Source organism: Rhopilema esculentum, chromosome 4 (genome assembly GCF_057945365.1).
Source record: "Rhopilema esculentum isolate cy_ngs chromosome 4, ASM5794536v1, whole genome shotgun sequence".
In the NCBI taxonomy this organism is placed as follows: domain Eukaryota; kingdom Metazoa; phylum Cnidaria; class Scyphozoa; order Rhizostomeae; family Rhizostomatidae; genus Rhopilema; species Rhopilema esculentum.
The window spans coordinates 4,283,608-4,307,161 of NC_142818.1; the positions used below are offsets into that span (position 1 = coordinate 4,283,608).

The 23,554-nt window shown below is 35.7% G+C and overlaps 1 protein-coding gene across 2 annotated transcripts in view; it reads right to left on the minus strand.

Annotated features, from left to right (window-relative positions):
* Positions 1-56: 56 nt before the first annotated feature.
* The window catches only part of LOC135691228 (uncharacterized), a 60,685-nt gene continuing 37,187 nt past the window's right edge, over positions 57-23,554 (minus strand). For both annotated transcript variants that reach the window (XM_065209034.2, XM_089116079.1), the window contains 23 exons: positions 22,389-23,141; positions 21,170-21,493; positions 19,531-19,935; positions 18,555-18,914; positions 17,812-18,129; positions 17,314-17,487; positions 16,443-16,718; positions 15,603-15,758; positions 14,882-15,055; positions 13,864-14,034; positions 13,170-13,276; positions 12,541-12,599; positions 11,133-11,275; positions 9,855-10,157; positions 8,991-9,284; positions 7,930-8,238; positions 7,049-7,515; positions 6,335-6,429; positions 5,825-5,981; positions 4,745-4,811; positions 4,212-4,483; positions 3,371-3,542; positions 57-2,481 (listed from right to left, as the gene is read on the minus strand). In XM_065209034.2, the coding sequence (XP_065065106.2) occupies positions 2,276-2,481; positions 3,371-3,542; positions 4,212-4,483; positions 4,745-4,811; positions 5,825-5,981; positions 6,335-6,429; positions 7,049-7,515; positions 7,930-8,238; positions 8,991-9,284; positions 9,855-10,157; positions 11,133-11,275; positions 12,541-12,599; positions 13,170-13,276; positions 13,864-14,034; positions 14,882-15,055; positions 15,603-15,758; positions 16,443-16,718; positions 17,314-17,487; positions 17,812-18,129; positions 18,555-18,914; positions 19,531-19,935; positions 21,170-21,493; positions 22,389-23,141 (5,762 nt within the window). In that variant the 3' untranslated portion in view covers positions 57-2,275. The remainder of the gene's footprint in view (positions 2,482-3,370; positions 3,543-4,211; positions 4,484-4,744; positions 4,812-5,824; positions 5,982-6,334; positions 6,430-7,048; positions 7,516-7,929; positions 8,239-8,990; positions 9,285-9,854; positions 10,158-11,132; positions 11,276-12,540; positions 12,600-13,169; positions 13,277-13,863; positions 14,035-14,881; positions 15,056-15,602; positions 15,759-16,442; positions 16,719-17,313; positions 17,488-17,811; positions 18,130-18,554; positions 18,915-19,530; positions 19,936-21,169; positions 21,494-22,388; positions 23,142-23,554) is intronic.

Genomic DNA, 23,554 nt, shown 5'->3' on the forward strand with positions numbered 1-23,554 from the left:
CAAAAAAACATCTTTTTATGGATAGTAAGAGAACGTAAAGACTAAAATTATCAACTTCGTAGAATATCAAATGTTTTGACTTCAAATTATCATAGCTTTCCAGGTTTTTTGACAACTCTGTAAATGCCCTATATAGAAATATTATGTATTAACCGATACACTTTGCAAATAAACAAGGAGTTATAATCTGTGTTTTTTCACTTTTGGTCATGATAAGTACAATTAACTTTCAGGTTACTTGAACTGAAAAATTCCACTTCACCGTGTTGCAAGTATTACCACAAAAGTTTCTATGCGATGAGATTTAGAAATATACGTGAGATATTCAGCGAGGCTGAATTCGAAAATGATAAAATTGTTAATTTAGCATGGGATGAGAAAATTTTTTGCAAATATTTATTCTTGAAAAGACAGCTTTCTTTTTGTCGATATTCGGCTTCTAAAACTACATTACCAAGCCTTATATCAAAATAGTTCTTTCACGGACAAAAGCATTCCAGTCGTGGGCCAAAATCAGTGGAGGTTCTGAAAAGGCCTAGGCATCTCGTGCAGTAGTTTGGGGGAAGGAATAGGCAATTATAAAGCCTAAATTTTTAGAGAATACAATCTTCCCAGACGACCATCTGGCATGGGCATGATGGTAGGGCGGTGGTGTGAAATGGGTGATAGGAAATAGGAAACCCCATACATACATAGGTAACGCACTTGGGTATAGATTCTGCGGCTTTATTCTCAATCATCTCCAGAATTTAATCCGGTCAAAAACAGTGAAACTAAGAACTTGCAGTGGTAAGGAAATGGTCTGCAACTTACTTGCCGAATTGCTCTTTCAAACCTACTATAGGCCCTTACCGCATTTTAAAACGACTTCTATCGCAGAACATGTTTAGAAATATCGTTTGGAGGTACTTGAATGCTCGCTCCTTTGTAAAATGCATAAGTACTTTCCTTGTTGACAACCGGAATGAGATAAATGAAACATGAAAGGTATGGTCATTTCAAAACATTTTTGCATTCAGGTAATCTTTGATTGTGCAAGGTATTATCACGTATAGACTGTATCTGAAAAATTCAACCGACCACGCCAGTGCAATGATACTAACTTGGCTGGGGAATGACAACGGTATTCTGATACAACGGTATTCACAATGTAAAACTACGGAATGGAACGAATCTGCGCAGTGAATGCGACGAAATTAATGAAAAGAAACGGACTAGATAATCTTTTAAACTTTAAAAACCTTTCCGAGTCTTTACTCACGAGAAGCTTTCACAGCGAAAGCAAGATGATGTTTATCACGACGAATGGCACAAAAATTAAACTTAATTTTCGTTATTTAAGCATTAATGTTATAATTCAAGCATTGTTGCATTTGTTAAAAGAAGACTTAGTGACAGCAATTTACAAAAAAACTTTTAAAAACTTTTCAGCTCCTATAAAAAATGAGCTACTTGTCGAAAAAAACCTTATAAAATACTGAAATATCTACATTTAGGTCAAAATTAGAAGTGGTGAAATTATCCAAAAAGCATCTTTATCTGCAAATTTTGTTTTTTCAAATAAGATTAAAAATAAAATACTAAAAATACCTAGTAAAACAGGAAATTTTACCAGGGTTCGTTCTCACAAGTTCTTACAACCACAGCAAATCAAAATAATGTAACAAGGTAAGTTTCTTAAAACCGCTTGTGAAATACATGTCGAAAAACTTACCAAAATTGGATAGGATTCCAAAATTTTATCGACATCCTCTAGAAGTAGAATTAGATGCTTCCACAACACGTGCCAAGGCCTAAATAGCTTTTACTAAAAATCTTCCTGTGTGTTTCGCTGAGATACGCAAAGAATTCGCATCTCACATTAAAGTGCCAAGAGGATTGTAAAATATCCCGAGAGGATTGGAAAATATTCTGAGAGTATCATGCATTTCATGTGACAGTTCATACCCAGCGAAATCCTCAAGGGTATTTAGACAATTGAACATAAAATTCTCAATGGGGTTAATGGGTTGTTTTACTGTGACCTTAAGAAATACAGATAAACAATTCACCAAAAGGTGCTAACTCTTTTAGTTTCTAAATTACTGTATTTTAAATCAAGCGGTTCTTGGCAAAGTTTCCAGTGCTTGCTTCAAAGAACCGGAGAGGCATTCCTAGACGGACGGGCAAATACCCACTTGATTCTATGGACCTTTCAGTTTTCCCTTCAACACATTCCATGACATTACTTACGACGAATTACCGAGTGTGTGTTAATTTAAATCGATTAAATTACTTATATTTCAGGTTTCGGCAGTATATCTTCATCTACAGAATAGTTAGCTCTGCGCTTCAGATATCTACGGTAGTTTTGTTTAATCCAAAGTAGCTCCAGCCTCCGTCTGAAGTGCTTTTCGTCGAGTGTATCTGCCAAATTTTGTAGGTCGTTTTCAAAGTTTTCAACATCTTTGTCCATAGACTTAGAGAGGCTGGCTCGTGGATCTAAAAGTAAAATTGTCAATAACGGTCATATATATGTTTGCGTTGAGACCGTTAAGTTAAAGTCAAGGAACCAGAGCTACTCGAATATCTACCATGGGTACCAGAGCCTCAAAAAGTAGGCTACAAAAAGCATGGAACAGTAGAGTCGAGCAGATAAAGACTTTGAGGGGATAGAGGATGAGAGAGTGCTCGTTTCTTTCCTTTCCTTTTGCGGTCTTCAGCTATTCAAACTCACACTTCCATTGTTTGATTCAACACCTTTTGGAGGCTCTAAAGCCTAGGGTACCGAATATCACCTTCAGTTTCTTCGTGGTTCAAACAAGATGTTTTTGAGGATTACAAAATTAGACAGGATTTATATCAACCTTGTTCTTGTATAGGTAAAACAATTAGTAGATTAAAGGTGCTTTGGATCAATTTGGCAAACCAATATTTAATCGCTTTACCATCACCACCCTGTGTGGAAAAACGTTTTTAGACGAATTTTTTTTTATTTAATGGACTTCTGTGTTAGGAACGCTGCTAGTAAGAATCTTGACGATATTCTCATAGTAGAAACAATTATAGAGGTCTTTTATTAAATAATGTACTGTACATAATTCAAAATGTCTGGAAAAAGCACTGAACTGATCACGACATAAAGACTCAACTCAACTGCATCGAAATATTTCCAGCAATGTTGAGTCAAAAGACTATTATCATCTTATATTCTGTATCATAAGTATCATATTTTCTTCAAGTATGCACTAGCTTGAACTCAAATAATCAAAGATTAAATAACATGTAAAGATGGATGTATAATTAACACATCGGTCACTGCCGTGAAGAAAAGTAACCAGCCATGAGGAAGCTCCAATTATCTATTCAGCAAATATTTTATATTTAGTACCTGGATGAATCGCCATGTACTTCTTGTAACTGCGCCACTTGAGCATATACGATATGATAATACCACCAATCGTGAAAGAAGCAGCAAGTATTCCCATAAACTCAAGGACATTCCAAAACATTTTGCTTGATGGATCCATTAAAAGTATCACCTCAGCTATTTCTTCCGCAACCTAAAAAATAAAACTCCTGCTTTGCTGAAAGGCTCAACGGACTGCATAAATAAAGATAAATGGGCGAAGGACAGAAGGGGATATTATCAAAGCCTCTTCTGACAGGATAAATAACGAAAAATGGGCAAAGTAACATATGCAGCAGAATAATCCTATTTGAAGGCAAGTTAAGACGATGCAAATTTTCAATGATATAAATTCTAGTTCAGTTACGTTTATTTTTATCTTTTAAAAGTTCTTACATTTTTTAAATTTTCGAGAAATGCAAATTAGTTTAGCAAAAAAATGAGAAAAGAATTTACGCAAGGAGATTCTACACTAGAAGGACGGTTTAACGCTTCTGTGACTTTTTATTACTGTCGTTTGGAATAGATTTTGGATTTGGAGTTTACTGAATATCACTTTTAATCATACCTATTAGCTGTAGCCGATAAATTTCATCTACAGTATTAACATTAGTTGAAAACACGAAATACTGAAATATGGGACAATATCGAATGTGCTATTGAAAAATGTGTTTCTAAAAACTAATAGGGATTGGCCGACATTCAATGCACCCATTTGCAAAGCAATAATTAAAAGGTTTAATAAAACTTGATAGCTTTAACAACAATAAACATTGCAGCCCTAGACGACTGAATACCAGCTAATTGAAAATATTAAGCCAACCTGTACGCGCGCAGTCATGTTGGCAACAAATTTTGCAACCAGATCCTGTCTAGTTGACACCTGGCTTCTGAAATCGTCTTCCAGTCGAACAAGCTCATGTGATAGAACAAATCCAAAAGAATCCGTAGTCTTTATAATCTCTTTAACTTTAAGTTTTTTGTCTTCAATGTACTTTCCCTTGGCTACAGCCACGAATGCATCCATCAATGCAATATCTACATGTCTATCACTAAGTGCTGCTAAAACCGAATCGACTTTCTCGTATTCAACGTCTAAAAGAAAAATACTTGAGATATACTAAGATATATAAATATACTAAGCATAATAAACATCATTAATGGACTTTTAGGAGCATTAAAACAGTCCATTATGCTCAGGTTTCTTCCACACATGAAAATCATTTCTTGTTGTTTTTGTTTCTAATCGATAAAACAGTTATAATAGTTAGTTTCAAAATCGATAAAACAGTACTGAAGTCTCAAGATCTCATCAAATCAATGGTATGAAAATTTGTAGCAAATTTCAACACGTACTTCTGTCTATTTTGCAGTTCCTTCTTATGGCCAAAGAATATTCAGAAGAGTTTGTCACAGCTGAAGTCTACGAAGAAAGTTTTATGCTATAATATTGTACTTATGTACATTCAATTCAATGCCATTATGAAAGTCGAAAATGTACAGTAGCCAAACATTTATCACGTCTGCTTCCGACCGACCTTGGAAGAAACATTTGGAATTGGTGGTTAAGTACAGCCAAGTACGCCAGGGGGCCGCAGGACGCCAGGGGGCAGCAGGACGCCAGGGGGCAGCAGGACGCCAGGGGGCAGCAGGAGCAGTGGCCTTAAATGCCTTCGCGAAACTGAGCATTTTTCTTTGTTTTACTATTGTATTGCCCTTTTTCTTGGCACTTTGCCCCCGTTGCCTTTTTTGAGCGTAGCCTTCCCTGAAGCTAATGCACATATACAAAATAAAAAGGTAATGTTCTTTTCCACAGTCAATAAAACTGCACTCTTAAAAAGCAATACAAGAATGGGCTGTCAAATACCATGTAAAAAAATTGAAACTAAAGTAGACGATTTGCTTAGTGAACTGAGTGTTTGGTGAATGATTATATTGAGGTTGATAACTTGACTCAAAAAAGCTCATTTTCAGCTGGTACTCGAGTTTTCGGCCTTATATAATTTTAAGTCAATTTGGATCTGACTAATCAGAAAACACAATGGGTTAAAAAATAGACTGTTATTGAGCCTTACTGAATATCTAACCAATCAAGAGTTCCAAAGATAATTTGTTTTAATAAGTAGAACTCTTAAATCTATGAATGATAAATAAAAGCTGATTAGCAATTCCAGTAATAAAGATAAATTGAATACTGTCAGCAACAGAAGTACTAAAATCAATCAATAGATACGAGCACCCGATCAAAACTTTACCCTATTGCATAGCCAACAGATAACTCAGGTAAAGTGTTAGGCTTTAAATTGTGGGTTGAGGTATCAAAATTTCAAATTCATTTATTTAGAATAAAATGCTGTCCAAATAGGGTGCTATATCGGTTGTTAGATTGTTAGCGATATGAATACTCATTGTGGATAAAAAATCAACGGAACACACCTTAGTTCCGTAAAGCATCAATGGTGAAGGCAGTGTCATCGTTGTAACAGAAGAAGTGAGAGATCCGATTAGTATACCGTTGAGAATGAGACTAATTAGGATCCAGATAATACCAAACACACGTCCTGCGAATGTCCTTGGGGTGAGATCCCCGTACCTGCAATGAACATAATCTGGATTGATTTCGGGGCCTTATGTTAAGTGTCAACTGAAAACATTGAGCGTCGTTCATGCAGAAAGATACTGATTAGACAGATTTTGCAATTATTACAATTGGGGGATGAAAAACTGAAAGCAGGACTCTAAAGAACCTGCAAAGTCAAGAATCTGTGCAAGAAAATCTATCAAATTATAGCTTTTGAATAACTTAATAATATGATTGCAAAAATTTAAGTATAGTCAAAAGAATATAGCCGGAAAACATTTTTGATCCAAATATATACTGCTGTTGGAAGCTTTGATGTTTACCTAGTCAATAGATCATAGTAAAAAGATGAAAGACGCACTTACCCAACTGTTGTGGCTGAAATGAAAGCCCACCAACAACCCTGGAGTATTCCCATTACATAATGATCTTTTGAAAATTCTGGATTTGATCGATGCTCCTACAAGATGATGAAAATTCTTTAAACAAAAGAGAACTCGACTTGAAAGAAATTTTGCTCATGTTCAGTTTCTAAAGTTACGGAAGATGCATTAAGTTTTGAAGATACACGAGGTACTAAAACCATTCGTAGATAACGAAATATAACGTGAAAAATGACTAGTCAAGTTCTGCATTCACATAAAAAACGACACGCACCACATGGGTCTTGGAACCTGGATCCAAAGTGAGTTCTTGGAAGTAACCAAAACTTCGCACAACTTCTAATCTATCTCCAAATTCATAAAAATGATCTTTTCTCTCATTTGACCATCAATGATACAAAATTTATCAATCATTTCACCTATTTTCTTTTCGAAAAGATGACTAAATTGGTCTCATGTATGTTTTATAGAATCAAGTTTTTTCAGCTAAAAGATTGTTGACATGATAATTCCTATAGGCATGCGGTACAGATTGGATAACTATACCGGTCACGAGCTCGCGTTTTCCTGATTGGCTTATTTCGATCCGTAACTGCGTATATATTTTACATCTTGTTCTTTCGGAACCTTATCCTGACGTTTTATACTACGTTGCAATAGATAGATGAGAGGGAAATCTGTGTACGTAAGACTTACGAAAAACCAAACGAAGATGCCTGCTAGCAAAGTCATTATGATCAACACTATGTACATTGGCCAAACATTTATCATGGCACTGAAGGCAGCTTTAGTCTTTACTGTATAATCAACGTCATTTCTGACAGCAACAGCAACACCAGGCGATTCCACCAGGGCGACAAAGACGTTCTGCTTCAGGTATGTACTCATATCAGATTTGCCAAACACAGGGAAACTAACATGGTATTCTTTACCAATCGCCGACATAACCTTTTTTGCACTGGTTTTTTCTGGCTTTTCACCACTGAGGCTTTTATAGGGAGAAATTACAGATGCTTTGCCATTGCAAGTGCCACAGGATTGAGTGAGTGTATCTGTAAGCACCTTGTAGAAGATGCCTTCAATAGTAGATTTGCCTGTTTTGATGACGTATGGCCTGCTTTCGTACCAGTTCAAGAATATTGTTTGGGGACATTTACAAGTAGCTTCAAAATGGAAGAAAAACAGCAAATAAATTTATATGTTGAATGAAAATAGACTGTAAGCTCAGTCACATTAAAATAGGCAAAAAACACATAGCATGAAAATTTGTACAAATAATAAGATTCAAATGCTTTAACCATAGTATTATTTCTTCAAAAATATATAATGCCAGTGAAATAACAGCGATGGATGTAAAATACTAGATAGCTACGTTCTAATTGTATGTAAAGCTTTTTATTTTCATATGCAGTTTTCTGACCACACATTTTTAGTTGCTGACAACCTATAGGATGCCCGGCTTTGATTAGAGCTAACTAGTTGAGATGAAATCTTTAAAACAACTATTGGCTTAAGCTTATACTAAAGCAATTGTATGTTATTGATTTGAAAAATCATATATTTTTATCGGTAGTTACCAGGTGTTAGAACGTCGCTGTTTGGTCCATCTCCAGCATTCGTGGAACCAGAAACAGTGACTTCATACGTGGAGTAACTCTGCAGTCCAGTTATCTCGTAGTCATGAGTAAATTTGTCTGTTTCAATCACTTTAATAGGCCCTTTCTGCACTAAAGGTCTGCCGCCAACACTAGCAAGCCTATATTGTATCTTATAGCCTTTGAAAACGCCATTAGTTTTTTCATCTGGTATAGAACCCCATTTTAAATATGTCCTGTCCGTACCACTGTAACTCTGCGCTTGAACATTTGGAGGCGGTATTTCGGGTACTAAAAAAGTACCAGCGGCAGTTTCAATTTACACATGTTTACAATTCGAATTCAACAATTACAATGGCTAAAATTCAACAGCCAATCAATGCAAGATTAATTTTCGCAAAGAGGTAACCTAAACAGTTCATCAGGCGATTAGAGGGCGTGTATGAAGGCTAAAAATCAAGAGCTAAAGAATAATTGGTAGATTTTTTAAGACATACCAAAACAAACCATATGTGGAAATCTAAAAGTTATTTGCGACAATCTGGTCCTTGCTACTTGTCATAATGATCAGTACGACTCAAAGACTGAAATACTTTCCTGCCTAGAAGCTAGACAGTCAAAAGTGATCCTTTAAATTGAAATATATAGTGAAGCAAAGTAAGCTGCCAAAAAATCAGGTTATGTTCACAATGCCTGCCAAAAAGTCTTGGAACACTGATTCCCAGGTCAAAATCAATCATCCCTCTCTCCCCTACAGAACAATGTTGGCTTACAATCAAACGGGTTAGGATCTTAGGAAGCACTTTCTTTTGCGCTTCTTTTATGATATTTCCCTAAATTATCAACCATGTTCTAGGGGGAAGGGGGCGGTAATTTTTTCGGAAAAAGAATGAAAGATATCAAATGAAATGCACATTGCTGAGTGTTCCAAGTACTTTTGGCAAGCATTGCAACTCTTAAAGAACGATTGCGCAAAGCTTTTGGTCAAGTAGTACTGTGCAGTCAAATACAGAATATTATTTGCATTTTGAAAATTGTCTTACCGCCTTCCAACGTCTTCACCACTTTGGATACTGGTGGACCCCTGCCAACATTTGTAAATGCCAATATTTCGAATGTATAAAAAGAGAAGGGCTTAAGACCCTTTATCGTATCGCTGAAACTGCCGTATGCAGCAACTTTCTCTTTGAAGGCAGTATCCCCATGCTTCTTATATCGAATCACAAAGCCACGTGGGTATCCATTAAAATCAACGTATGGATATTGGTCCCATTCTGCGTAGACTTCAGAAGGTTGAGTAGCGCGAATCTGGAATCCTTGCACTGTCTTTCCAGGCACTAACATTTAATTGAAAACAGGATGTCATTATTGCACACAGTTAGTGTAAGGATCTCTATATCTGTTAAAACTTTTTTATGTTGCTGTGCTTATTGAGTTTTTCATTGGTCTACACAAGAATCTTTTTTATTTCGCATCATTAGATACGTCTGCAAAAATCTGGAAACCTGTTTCTCCATAATAACGTAATGGCTTGAATCATTGAATTTTGTATTCTCAGTGATTCACCTCATCTGACAATTTAAGTCAATTAAATGTTTTCTTGGAAGATTCCTTGATTTTTCAAGAGCCTATTGTAAAAATCGTCCCCTGTATAGCAATCTCATAATCTATTTCAAAAACCCAAATTATGAACATAACTTCCAGGAGTTAAGTATTCCGAATAATTAAACATTGTCTAATATACAGGCTCGTCTTGGCAATTCTCATAAAATTCTTTTGTCTGCATAAATTTATCAAGAGCGAAAATTCATATGAGACAGCCTACGATAAACTTGATGCTTTGATAAACTTAACAATTGAAAAAGCCTTATTGATTATCCAAAATAAACAAATTTGCTATAAGGTACCTCCTTCTAAGGTTTTTCCGATGACCTCATTACTTGCGGGTCCAGCAGCAAATGTGGACGACACAGACATTCGCACTCTATATTCTGCTACAGCGTAGAGGTCGGTTATATTGAACGCACGATTTGCAAGGGGAATTCCAACCACATTCCAGGTACCAACCGGACTGTCTTTCATCCTAAAGAATGCGTAGAAACTCGACAGATTCATGCCGGTTGGCTGAGAACCATTGAACTTCCAAGTTATCATCAGCGTTTTTGGTCCGATTCCAATTATAGTTAAGTTGCTGGGAGGATTCGGCAAAGCTAGAAAGGCAGATTGAATTCGTTTTTAATAAATAAAGAAAATCAGGCCAAGTTATTGTTGAAAGATACAAACAACAAAGATTACCTGATACTCAGAGCATAGTAGAACCGTCCTGTTCCTTATACCAAAGCATGTACAAATCTGCTTATATATAATAGCATTCTCTTAAATAAAAGAAGCCAAAAAATCAACTAACTACAAATTATAAAATTACAAATTACCTGTGTTGCAAGCTGCCTGAAAACGATGTGATGGAAGCTCCTATTACAAACACTACGACTACACCCGTTCATGATCTAGCAAGCTTACAAAGAAGTATCATATCAAGAACTCAATGTTTAGCCGGTTGCTTAGCAAAATCAATTTCCTTCGCCTTGACGTCTACTAAAGTTTATTCGCCTCAAAGTACCCAAGTCCCCTCACATTACTGATTAACACTTCATTCAGAAAAGTTTGATTTTCTAGTCAGTTTTCTTGGTACAAGCCTCTTTGCAACTAATCCTTCCTTTCCATGTCTTTTAAATACTACAATCACTGCCAAAATTATTTGGAACACCCAACACTTTGCGCTGTGCTTTTCTATTTTTCATTTGTTTTCCGGAATACAACTACTTCCTTCCCCTTACCCCCCAAAACAATGTTGAAAGTATTAGAAAAATATCAAACAAGCGTACTTCATAACCCCTTCCTTTTTTCTATAGTAAATCAACATTGTTTCAAGGGGAAACGGGGGTGGCTGAATTTGCCTTTGAACCAAGACTTTTGGCAGTGATTGCAGAGCGCTCTGCCCCGCTTCCTCGACTTTATTCTTAGCTATAAGCTCACAAGCCTTTCCCTAACATTAACTACAAAACCTTCTTACTTCAAAACAGTTTATTTGGCTCGTCAATTTTGTCTGTAGCAAATCCTTGCTTACGGGTTACCTATGAACAAGCAAGCTTCGTTTCTTTAAAGGAAGGAAATCGAAAACTCACTTGATTCGGGTGTATTCAAAAGCTCTGTCACGGTGAGATTCCCTACTTTCTGCTGTGAAGATATTGTATCTTGCAGCACAAGAACTTCAACATTCTTTACAGCCGAGTAGTAAATACTGAAATTTGCAATGACGCTTCCTTTGCTAAAATGAAGAAAAGAGATTCATTGAAAACATCGAAAATTCTACAGTTAAAAATTCTTGTTACTTTAAACTTCTATTTTGCCATCTATAAAGATTTAAGGCTGGCCATTATGGTGGATCGAAATAGACAAATCAGAAACGCTAGCACAAGACTGTTGAGGTTGCCCAGTGCCGCTTGCCTATTGAGAATGTAACCAATGGTGTCCTAATGTGAAGGGAAATAAGAGAACTCCTTCTGTCTACACAATAGCGATTTTTTTCGTGCCTATGTAGATAGATTCCAAAACTGCTAGATGGAACGACGATCGGGCTTTACCAATAAACCGAAACATGTCGCCATTATAGTTTTTTGTACAATCTGGGTTTTCTAGTAAATGCAGCCCGATAGCAGAATCCCATGTTTTAGTTGTAGTTATAGATCAGCAACACTGAAGTGGCTATTCTCTTTGTGGATAAGCTTTGTTTCTGATACTAGAAAGAACACGCTTTTCTATTCTATCCAGTCTTTGGGTAGTGCGTCCTACGTAGCCAGAATCACACTGGCACGTAAATTTATATGTAACGGAACTCTTTCGTGTGGTAGGAACGCAATCCTTTTGTATGGACGGTAAGGGCCTTTTTCGTACTGGAAACAATATGCGGATCAACAGCAAGGAAACTATTTGTAGTGGCCTGTTATGTCTGACTTGCAAATCGCAAGGAACTGTTACTTATACCAGGGTAGTATTAGATAAACCGGACACTTTTGCGGACCAAATTTTACATCAACCTAGAAATTTGCTATTTCCTCCTTAATGCAAACTGAAATGACATCCTTTGGATAGCCGTTCACGAGAAAAATCTTTTTTAGCTGCTCAAGTTGCGAGTCGAGTTTAGATTTAGAACAAAATAGGCAAGCGGAACTGATTGGGCAACCTCAACATTCATGTGTTCGCGTTTCTGATTGTCTCATTTGGATCCACAACTGGGTATATTTATTTCCTAGCGTAGAGTTTTCGATCTATGTTCTGACGTTTTATACCCTGAAGAGTGTCAGACGAAAAGCTTTAGTATACCAAAATGTTTGCTTTTTCAAAGCCATTTTTAAGTTTCGTACCACCAAAAGACTGTTTGTAATTTATAATCTTCTTTTAGATCAAGTGGTCGACATTTTAAAATGCTAGAAAGGTATATCTTGTGATATAACATCAAAAGTCTCTCTTGTCCTGACTTTGCTCGAGGCTTGCGTTTCAAAGATGTGTCAAATATTTCGTGATAATACTTACTAGAAATTGAAGAATTTGATTGCCGATACCAAAGACTTGTTGGAGTACAAGGACAGAATCTAAAAGAAAATTATGGTAGCAATTAGAAGTTAAGATTGTAATTTTGCATTTAGGAATTTCTGAAACCCTTAGTCATAAAGAGCAGGCAAGCAAAACTAAAAATATTAACTTATTTTAACAAAGAACCTTGTGGCAAGATTTAATCTTTATATTAAGAAGATTCAAAATATTTTAATAGCTAGATGCTGAGCTTCGGAAAATTGTGGAGATTTACTGTTTGAAGGAATTGTAGTCGAGAAGTGTTTCATTGAGATGAGACTAAGTAAAGAAGAAATGAAGGTATTAAAGTAATGGTATCAAGAAAAGGAGCAAAGGGAAGATTTCGAGAAAAGTATGAAAAGGATGAAGATCAAAAAGCTTAGACAATCAGCCAGTCTTTTGATCAAGCTTTGCACAAAGAATTATTTCACTCTCCGTGTTATATCCTTTTTGCAGAAATTTGTTGCAGCTTTTTGCTATTGCCACCTGGGCGTTGAATTTTTATCTAATTTTGTTGGGGGGGGGGGGGGGTTGAAGAGGCATATTTTTTTAAATCCAAATTTTTAAATAATGTTCGGTATCATACTTACACCCTGTCGACATTGTTCAGCTAAGTCCAAAGACATGGGTATCTCGTTGTACACGTACTTGTAATTCCATTCCATATCTATCCTCATTTTGCATCGAACCTCTAATCCTGTGGAACAAATAGAAACAAAATATCAACGACACATGCAGCAGCGTGTAAACATTGGGAAGGGTACCCAATATTCTTTTCTGGAAAAGTGGGAATCGTCATTTTTTGGAGTCGGGAATCGGGAATTGCCAAATTTTTGTGAGTGGGATTCTGGAATCGAATCGGGTCAGGAATCGAATCGAATCGAATCAGGAATCGGGCTAAAAACGTAGCGGAAATTCTAGAATCAGGATACCCTCATTCAATCACTGTAAGAAAATTGCTTAAAGTAAAAAAAGCCACGAGAGTCTATCACTGTGTTTCTGTAAAATTTCAGAAGTAGCTTCATATGTTTTCTTGAACATAATCTCTAGGAGAAGATGAAATCCTGAAAAGATTACGACAGTTCATGCAAAGATACGTAGCACACAAAAAAACATAACTATACATTTTGGTCAAATATAAAGAATCATGCCTAAATAACGCGAAATGAATTCAAAGTCGTTTATCTTCCATAAAGCGTCGTCGAATCGATTCTAGAACGACGTACTTAGATCGCTCATCCTGGTTTTAAATAGCTATTTTGCTTTGCATAAGCGTCAAATTACCTGTGCATTGATGTGGATTGCATGGTAAACTATCAGTAGCTGACCCTTCGCAATCCATCCCTCCATAGGTTGGGGTTGGATTATTGCAATATCTCCTTCGAATAGATTTGCCAAGTCCACAAGGTTGTGTACAGACGCCGTAAGGCCCGAACTCACTCCAGCCACCATGTACTACAAAATAAATATTTGGTTAGATTCATCATTCACTGTGACCACTAAAACTGGGGAGAGTAATCACTTTACACTGGCCTAATGAATAACGAATAATAAATGTCTCGAATAATAAAAAACGGAACTTGAAGGTACTTTACAAATCATTTCATTTTGCATGAGTTAAATGACTCAACGGTTCTATCATTTTTCACTTATTCAAACTGACCATCCTGGTGAGTTTTCTTTCAAACCGATTCTTAAACAAGGAAGTTTATTTTTAATTGGAATAATCTGTTGTATGTATCAACCGCACTAAAAAGACACATTAATAGCTTGCAAGCCTATTTAGATGGCAAAAACGTTGAAATTTCAGCACGGTCAATTAAACCTCTCATAGCAGTGTCATCAAGCTTAACTTTTTACATATGATGCAACGTAAAATTACTACTAAATCTATCTACCTAGGAGAAGCAAACATTACCAAGCCTAGGCTGACTTATATAATAACGAGCTAACAAAAGCATGATCTAAGCTTATTAGGGCCTAATTGAGCCCAAATTGGGCTTGATGCTGCTGCATAAATAGAGCTTATCATTGGGCCTATTTGGTTTTGGAATTTAAATTGGCACCATGTTGGCACCATGTTGGCACCATGTTGGCACCATGTTGGCACCATGTTGGCACCATGTTGGCACCAAGAACAACCATCAGTCCGGTTCTGCAGCTAATAGTAACGCAAATTGTAACGTGGTACGGGAGCTATGCGAACAACCTGTGATACTGTGACAAAGTTGGTTAATAACAGTAAAATGGTAAAGATTATTTTTGTTGCCAACAAATGAACTTCCAAAAATGACCCACTTACTTGGACAAACCTGTGGATTACATCCTCCTTCAGCATCAACAGATGTCCCAGAACAGTTCCTTCCACCGTGTGCCGCAGCAGGGCTGTCACATTTTCTATATCTATGTCGGTATCCATAACCACAAGTTTGGTTACACTTTTGAAATTCTGTCCACTGGCCCCAGTTACCGTTAACTGAAGGGAAGATATGAGAACAATGGCGATTATTAAGCGTCCTATATAATTGAAAAGGTGTGCATAATGGAAAATAAGTCCAAGACGATTCATGCGCACAATAAAAAATTTTTATAAGCTTTTTTTAAGCGGAAAGCTTAACTAATAACCAAGAAAGAGTTTTTGCGACAAAGGATAAGCAACTTCCAAAATCTCTTAAATATACTAAAATGCGTGCGGTACAATATGATGAATTTAAATAACGATCAATGTAGGTAAATTGTACCAGGAAAAATTTTTTAAAATAATTAACGACGTTTCGATTATAGCCCGTTATCATACTTTTCGGGCTATGCTCGAATATAAAAACTAGTTTGTATGGTAAACTCAATGAAAACTAACACCTAGAGTCATTCGAAAAATGGTAAATTACATGAAATACCCATGAATAATTGTTGTTCGGCATTCAACTTATTTGTAGGTGTTTATCACAGTTATTCGAATGAAAAAAACATTCATATTAGTGTAAGAATGGTATTTTGATAGTTTTATGCATATGAAGCTTTACCCGGGCAGGGATTTTCGTTGCAATCTTTTTGAAAGAATGCTTTCCCGGAGCACTGTCCTTCGCCTAGCAAACATGTCCTAGTGCTTGTCTGTATTCCTCCTCCACAGGACGCAGTACAAAAGCTCCAAGGGGCCCACTGTCCGAAGCCAATCTCAGCTGAAAAAGTAAACAAATAGCTAACTGGTTTTTCAATTCATGGTTTTCATTAAGCTTCTCATATTTGCCAAAACATTTATGATGGAATCGGAATCTAATGTTGAAATTATTTTGTGCCGAAAATCTCTTGTTGTTTTGACAGTCAGAAAGCGAATAACGCCGCCGTCTTCAAAACTTAGCATTTCCTGTATGATTCACTAAAACTTTCTGCTGCAGTGAAGCAATGTCACTGCAGTAGCAAATTCCGGTCAAAACTTCAGAAATATCAGAATTTTTAAAACGTAGTTACAAGCAACCAACTGTCTTGTATTATTCAGTAAAGGCTGATTTCAACTTGACATTTTTAAAACTGAGGTCCATTCTTGACAAAGGTCTGTAGATGGCAAGATGCAAAATCGATGACGTCAACTGGAAACCGAGAATTGACTAGTACATTAGAGTTAAATTTAAGTGACTGTTTGCAGTAGAGTGACTTTAGTAATAAAGAATGATAGACTAAAGTTTAATGAATATATCCACTAAAATCAGGAATAGCAACACGACAACTTTGAAAGCGCATGTTGTAAGCCTCTTTGCGGCAGTTTGTGAATTTGAAAATCAAGATTAATGCGCTGGCAAATTAGGCCTTCAAAATGACCTTTATTTTCATATTTACGAAGGACAAGGAAAAAACTGTTTACTGACCTTTGTTGTAGCAATTGCATATTCTCCGTTTAGTTTCTGTCCCATATGCAATGCATCCGAGTAACATTGGTTTTCCAGCACAAGTTCCTGTGTTCTCAGTAAGACTAGAGTTAGCACTTAAGGACCAGGATTGGAGAATAACACTGCAAGGTGTGACAACGTGCTGGAAGTCGGTGACTTTTGTCTCTGATGTGATTTCTAGATCTTTGACGCAAGTAAGTCCCATACTGGCGCACGCTCCATTACAGTCATCATTCGGATTTGCGAGGAATTTACCTTGAAGTTCGAAAACTAAGATATATCTTTTGTAAATCACTTGGATTTTTCATACAATACTTTTCAGAATGATCCGTCAACAAAGATGGGAGTTGAAGGTAGTTATAGGGTGGTATGAGTTTTTGTAATGTGTGAAGTTCCATAATTTCACTTACATAATTTCACACAACTGTTTAAACTTCTGCTATTTAAAGTATAAGCTTTATTTGACAGAATAACCCTCTAGTTAGACTTGAAAGAAAATTATCACGTAAAGAAAGTGTATGGATACAAAAATACCCAAATGCCTGCTTTTAAATGTATTTCTATTTGTTGCTATCAGGCTTTCGAAGGCAGTCTCAAGATACTGAGAATCAATTTCCTTATCGAATGGCATGGAATTGGACTTTCAGTTGCATTTCATCAAACGTGGCAGACGTGAAAGCCCCTAAAGATAGCAGTTATATGTATGCATATATTTATTAAACAATATAAAAATTACATTTATCTTTGGACGGGGTCTCTTCCCATATTTTTTACAGGGGCATGCAAGACACCTAACCTCATATCCGTTTTATTGTGCATCAAATCTCGTTATCACGATTAGAATCAATACCTGAGCAGAGGTGTGTGTTGCACCATTCTATTTCGTGGCTTTGGCCAATGCAATCATCCCCTCCATTCCACGGGGCTGGGTTTGTACAGGATCTTTCTCTCTTTTGAGTACCACCACTACCACAGGACTGAGTGCATCTGCTCCATTCTGACCACAATGTCCAATCACCATTTACTAGGCATAACCAGACCGTACATGAGGTACAAAGTCTTTAGGGGTATGCTTAATATTGAAACTTTTTGTTAAAGTCACTTCCAATGGATAAATCATCAGCGGGAGAATTTAAGGTTGATTGTGAAATTTATTAAAAGCTAGAAGACAGAAAGCAAACCCTGCACTATTCGTAAGCTTAATTTGAACATGACGTATGACAGTGATTTCAGACTCGAATTAGCCGTTTTCAAGTAAAGATAATGCCCTAAAGATCTAAGATTGTACATTGACAGGAATTGCAATAACAAGTAGCTGTGATTCAGCTAGTGAAAGGTTGCTACTCACCATAAGGACCGGTTTGCATTGTAATATTAGTGGCTGTTCCATTTGCAGAAAGGGTTCTCCCAATTATCAATATGTTGTAGAAAGTGTGTCTTTGAAGGCCCACAATTTCATACTCATACACCTCTGTATTTGAAACTGGAAAGAAGACTTCTTGATACGAATAAATTCCATACGCAACTGTTTCTGCTTCTAGATACTTTAAAACATAACCAATTAAGATACCATTGCGCTGTTCAATTGGTATTTCGGTCCAGTTCAACTTAATGCTTGTGGAACTTGTGTTTTCAATTTTGTCGATTACCGGTCCAACATATGGTGCTATGAAAGAAAAACGCAAATGTGTCAAAGGAAAGATCATGTTTAATTGCAGAAGAAAAATAATCTACATGAATAAACCGGTTGCATGCCTTTAGGGATATTTTGAGGGCCTAGATGAAATCTGAAAAGATGAAATTATTTCCCAAGTCCGGAAGATTCTCATTCTTTTGAATGTCATTTCGTATCATTTTGAAATGAAATTATTACATTCTGAATACTTAAAGCAATAGATTTTGCTTTCTTCACTAGAATTTAAAGTCATTATTTGTTAAAATATTGACTATATAGTATTTGATAAGTGGATGAATCGTTTCAGTACACAAAGCGAACAAGCTTTATCGGAAAGAGGTACTTTAACTTGATTGAAAAAGAGAACACCCTGAAGAAAAAAATGTGTATACATTAAAAGAAACTTAATCACTTACCGCTTTCGGGGAGATGAAAACTCCAGTTGTAAACAGGTCCGTTCCCTTTGCTAGTAGCAGCAGTGATATTAAACAAATATGTACTCAACGGCACCAGGTTCGTCAGGATAACCGATGTTTTATTGCTCTCGATAATCAATTTACCAGTTTGAGGGACATCACGTGACAAACTGTTTCCGCATTTCCTTTCCTTAAAAAGAGGCCAGTCTCGTTCGATCTCCAGACACTCGTTTAGCCAGCTAATTTCGTATCGTAAGATTAGGCCATGTCGCTCCTTCACTTCAACTGGTTTCCATGAAATTCCAATCGTGTCTGCCGTGATAACTTTCGTTTCAAGATTTCTCACGACTCCAGCTGGCGCTGTTAAAACGAAATAGGATATTCAAATGAGCTATAATACCTTACTGTTACAGCTGCATGATCGGACATTTTGGAAAAAACTGCCCGATAGCAATATGCAGTAAGGCTTTATACTTAGTAGCAAAAGTGGCTGGATTTTATAATTATTGATTGATTTTCTAAGCTTCTTACATCAATAATGAAACCTTGAGTTTTCTACATACAGTTACTTATAAAAAAGGAATTTACCAAACGAGCCTAGCTTCTTAAAGATATCTAACATTGATGTTCACAAATATAAATTTACAGAGAGTATCCCTGGAATTTTCTAATTTTGTGAGACGTAGCTTTAATGAGAGTTAAAGTGCGAAATAGCTACGCATGATCATGTACAGTGGTGAATAATTTGTACTTTGATAACAACATTGACTTTGGCATCAATCCCACTGCCAGACACTTTTAAGACAGACAGCTTTCCTGGAATTCCCCGAAAGAATAGGGCCTAAGAACTTCAATTAGGAACACAAAAAACCGTTCCCTGATGAAATGTCGAATTATTCACTGATCAAAATTGCTAAAGATGAAGTCAAGTCAAATTGATTGCACAAAAAATATAGACACAGTTGGTAAAACGCACCTGTTTCATTTGTGAGGAAACTGGTCCCACACTCGGGTCCGCAACCTGGTGTGGTGCAGGATGACATCAGCACCTCGTAGGAAGCGTACGGTTTCAAACTTACTAGTTTTGTAGAATGCCAACGTGATGAATAATCATATCTAGCACCATGTGAGTTATTAGAATAGTCAGTCAGGTTCACAAATGCATTCATAACCGAGCGAAACATGCCAACAATGTTTAATGCATCAATGTAAATAGTGCGGGACAAAGAAACATTGCCATCTTGCAGTTTCTCGGTTATCTGCAATTTTATTTTGCGGAATTCGCCATTCAAATCAAGGCGGGAAACTGGCAACCAGGAAATGGTAGATGTTCTCTCCGTCACGTGGGAAGAAGTTATGTTGTGAAGGCAGGTGGACGGAACTAAAATGGTAAGCAAAAATTAAATAATTTGACATTTAAATAACAAAGCTTCAGACAAAATAGCTCGTGGAAGATAAAAAAATAAATGTTTAAATAAGAACAATACTAAGATCATCGACGACATCTGAGCCAAAATCATCTACAAAATTAGAACATCGAGTGTCAGTGAAAGTTATTTGTTTCTTATAAAAAATAACATGTATGACATGACAAAGGAGAAATCTAGATAAATTGAGCGTTAACTTTCAATAGACCCTGTTATTTTGCGAGGAATTCTCAACAAGTGCCACAATTTTACTAGAACTTGCAACAAGTGCCGCAATTTTTCTAGAACTCGCAATAAGTGCTGCAATTTGTCAAGAGATTTCCAAAGCGCCACGAAATGATATCAAAAGTGACGTTCTTTTCCAATATCTCTTGCCAGTGCAGAGCTGCTTTTTTGCAATTTTGTAAACATGATTGACAAAGCAATTACAAGCAGAAATTTACTGCAACATTGATAAGTTTTGAAAATCATCTTCTTTACGAATTCTGCTTTCGAAATCAAAGAGTTTGTAATTTTTTATTTCAATAAGTTTGTAGCGGTTGATAGTTGCTTGGTTTGCCAAAAACAACGGAACTTGCTGAAACAACAAAACTCGCCGAAACAACCAAACTGATCTGTCTACGATCTTCTAAACACACTATCACGTTCCTAACAATAATACTTTTCAAGAATCCTTTATGGAAAGTGCTGTTCTCCCTAGAGCACAACATCTAGAATTTTTTTTCAGAATAGCTACATTTCTATGCTAAATCGCTTAATAACAGTATCTGTTGATGTTCCACATCCGGTTTCCCTGTCTTTCTCCATATCGAACATTTAGATCGAATATAGTATCTAAAGATACCTGGAATACCTCCTGAAAACACAATTAACAAAATATCCCGTTTTGTAGAATGTTCTAATCTGAAAGCATTTAAACTAGGAGCGGGTTTAGAAAATTACAAAAGCGGTTTCAAAAGTGCAAATAGAGACGAACAACGAATAGTCGTTTCATCGTAAGAGCAGATGACGATAATATAGTTAGCAAATAGATGTAGTACCAGAATGAAAACATAATAGATTGATTGTTAAAAACATGACGTTTCGAGCATGTACTCGTTATCAAGTCGTATGGGTGAACCCCCATACCCCCTCAAGTGACGCCCCTGGGGACATGGCCTGTAGTGAGTTAGCATTAAAGGTCGTTACCGTCTTCGAATGTCTTGAAAAATGTGTTGATACTCCTTGGGCCCATCCCAATTATGGTCCAAGCAGCAACTTGAACATCATGCTCTGAGAATGTTCGCAGCCCATCAAAATCAGCTTCTGTACAATGTTCATACGTAGCATTTGGAAGCAGTTTTCTAGTTACATTCTCTTCTCTTGTATCTTCATACTCTACAAGCTTGAAGAAAACTGTATACTGAGTTATGATTCCATTAGCGTCATCAAGGGTTGGAACACACATTTTGATGTTGAAAGATCGGCTGGAGGTTACATTGGCTGTTACATTAGTTGGCGCACCATGAGGACCTAGAATATAATCAAAATAATAGTTTAGATATAATACAATAAAAAAGAATAAAATAAAACGCAATAAAATAGAATAAAATATAGTATGTTAAAATATAATATGATATAATATAATATAATAAAATATAGTATAATATAATATAATATAATATAATATAATATAATATAATATAATATAATATAATATAATATAATATGATATGATATGATATGATATGATATGATATGATATGATATGATATGATATGATATGATATAATATAATATAATATAATATAATATAATATAATATAATATAATATAATATAATATAATATAATATAATATAATATAATATAATATAATATAATATAATATAATATAATATAATATAATATAATATAATATAATATAATATAATATAATATAATATAATATAATATAATATAATATAATATAATATAATATAATATAATATAATATAATATAATATAATATAATATAATATAATATAATTTAGAATGATATAGTTTAAAATGATATAAAAATATTTTAAATCATATCAAAATGATATAATATGATATGAAATAATATAGCAAAGTATAATATAATATTATAAAACTAATGCAAAATAGTATATGATAACTCCGTTGAAAATGTATGTTTACCGGTCTGGCAGAGATCTACCTGTTGTTGCTTATTATTACATTAAAGCGTAAAACTCTAAGTTGCAACTCAGAAACTGTTCTATACACCAAAGCGTGATATTACATCTAATTATGTTTTATTACATTGCCTTGAAGGCAAAAAACGAAGTTGACATTTAATCTGTATTTTGAAAAAGAAGGCCTCTTTTTCAGAATACAGATTACATGTGAACTTCGTTTTTCAATTGAAGAAGAGAGTTCTAACTTACGGTCTTGCAGCGTTGTGGCGCAGTGAAGTTGGGAAGGAGGACCATCTCCTTTAACAGTATATCCAGTAACCTTGAAACAATACTTGACATACTCTTTAAGACTGTCAAGATGTACGTGTGTCAGTTCACCTAGATCATTATCTATATAAAATGGTACTTTGTGGTTTGAGCCGTTAAACTTAACAAAGCTCGTGTTGTTTGTCAGAAAGCTATTTTCTTCGGCAAAAGAAACGCGGTATTTGGTAAGTATGCCGTGGATGCACGATTTCGTCAATGGCTGCCACTTTAACAGCAAAGATGTAGAGTTAATAACGTCAATTGTTGCATTTGGAGGTGGGCAAGTTGGGCGGTACTGATCTGTTTTCGCCAGTGTTTCTATAGAGTTCCCACATCCAGCTTCGGTACATGCCGACACTGAAATATTATATTCTGTATAATACTTAAGATTTGGAACAATAAAGGTTTTCGGTTTCGAAGATTTTGAAGCATTCTCACGGTAAATCCATTCACAACTGATTGCAGAATTTTGAGCGGAGCCATTCTGTTTGGTCACAAGTATCTTGGAAGTCATTTCAAGGTCATTTTGTACTGTAAAGATCTTGACCACGCCAGTTTCGCGTTCAGTTACTGTCAAATTATAAAATCTGATCAGCCCATTTTCTTCATATAAATCTTTTAATGCATCAATATCAACGTTGATGGCAGTCTCATTCAAATACTTCGCAGTTACTGAGCCGGGTTTTTTACCAGGAGCTGCAAAGAGAAAATAGATATCAGCATATAGAAAAGTCGATGAATATCAACGGTTTGAAATCGAGTCTATCTATAAGATATCTTTAATATAACAGGGGAATATTGAGGCATCAACACAGTACGTACTTTTTCGGTTGATATTTTCAAGTTATTCAAAGAATTGATCGAAAAATGAATATCCACGTTACAAAACAAAAGACTTGGTGATAAAAGAAGTGAATTACACAAAGTATGAATAAAAGTGAACTGATGGAAAGCTTTTGTCAACTATAATAATGCTGGAAACATTGACTGAAATAAATCTCACCTCAATATGTTTTACTAACCGAGAACAAGATTAAAAACAACAACAACAAAACTACATTTACAAAATTAGGAACAGCAACAACAAAAACAAAAACAACATCAACGAC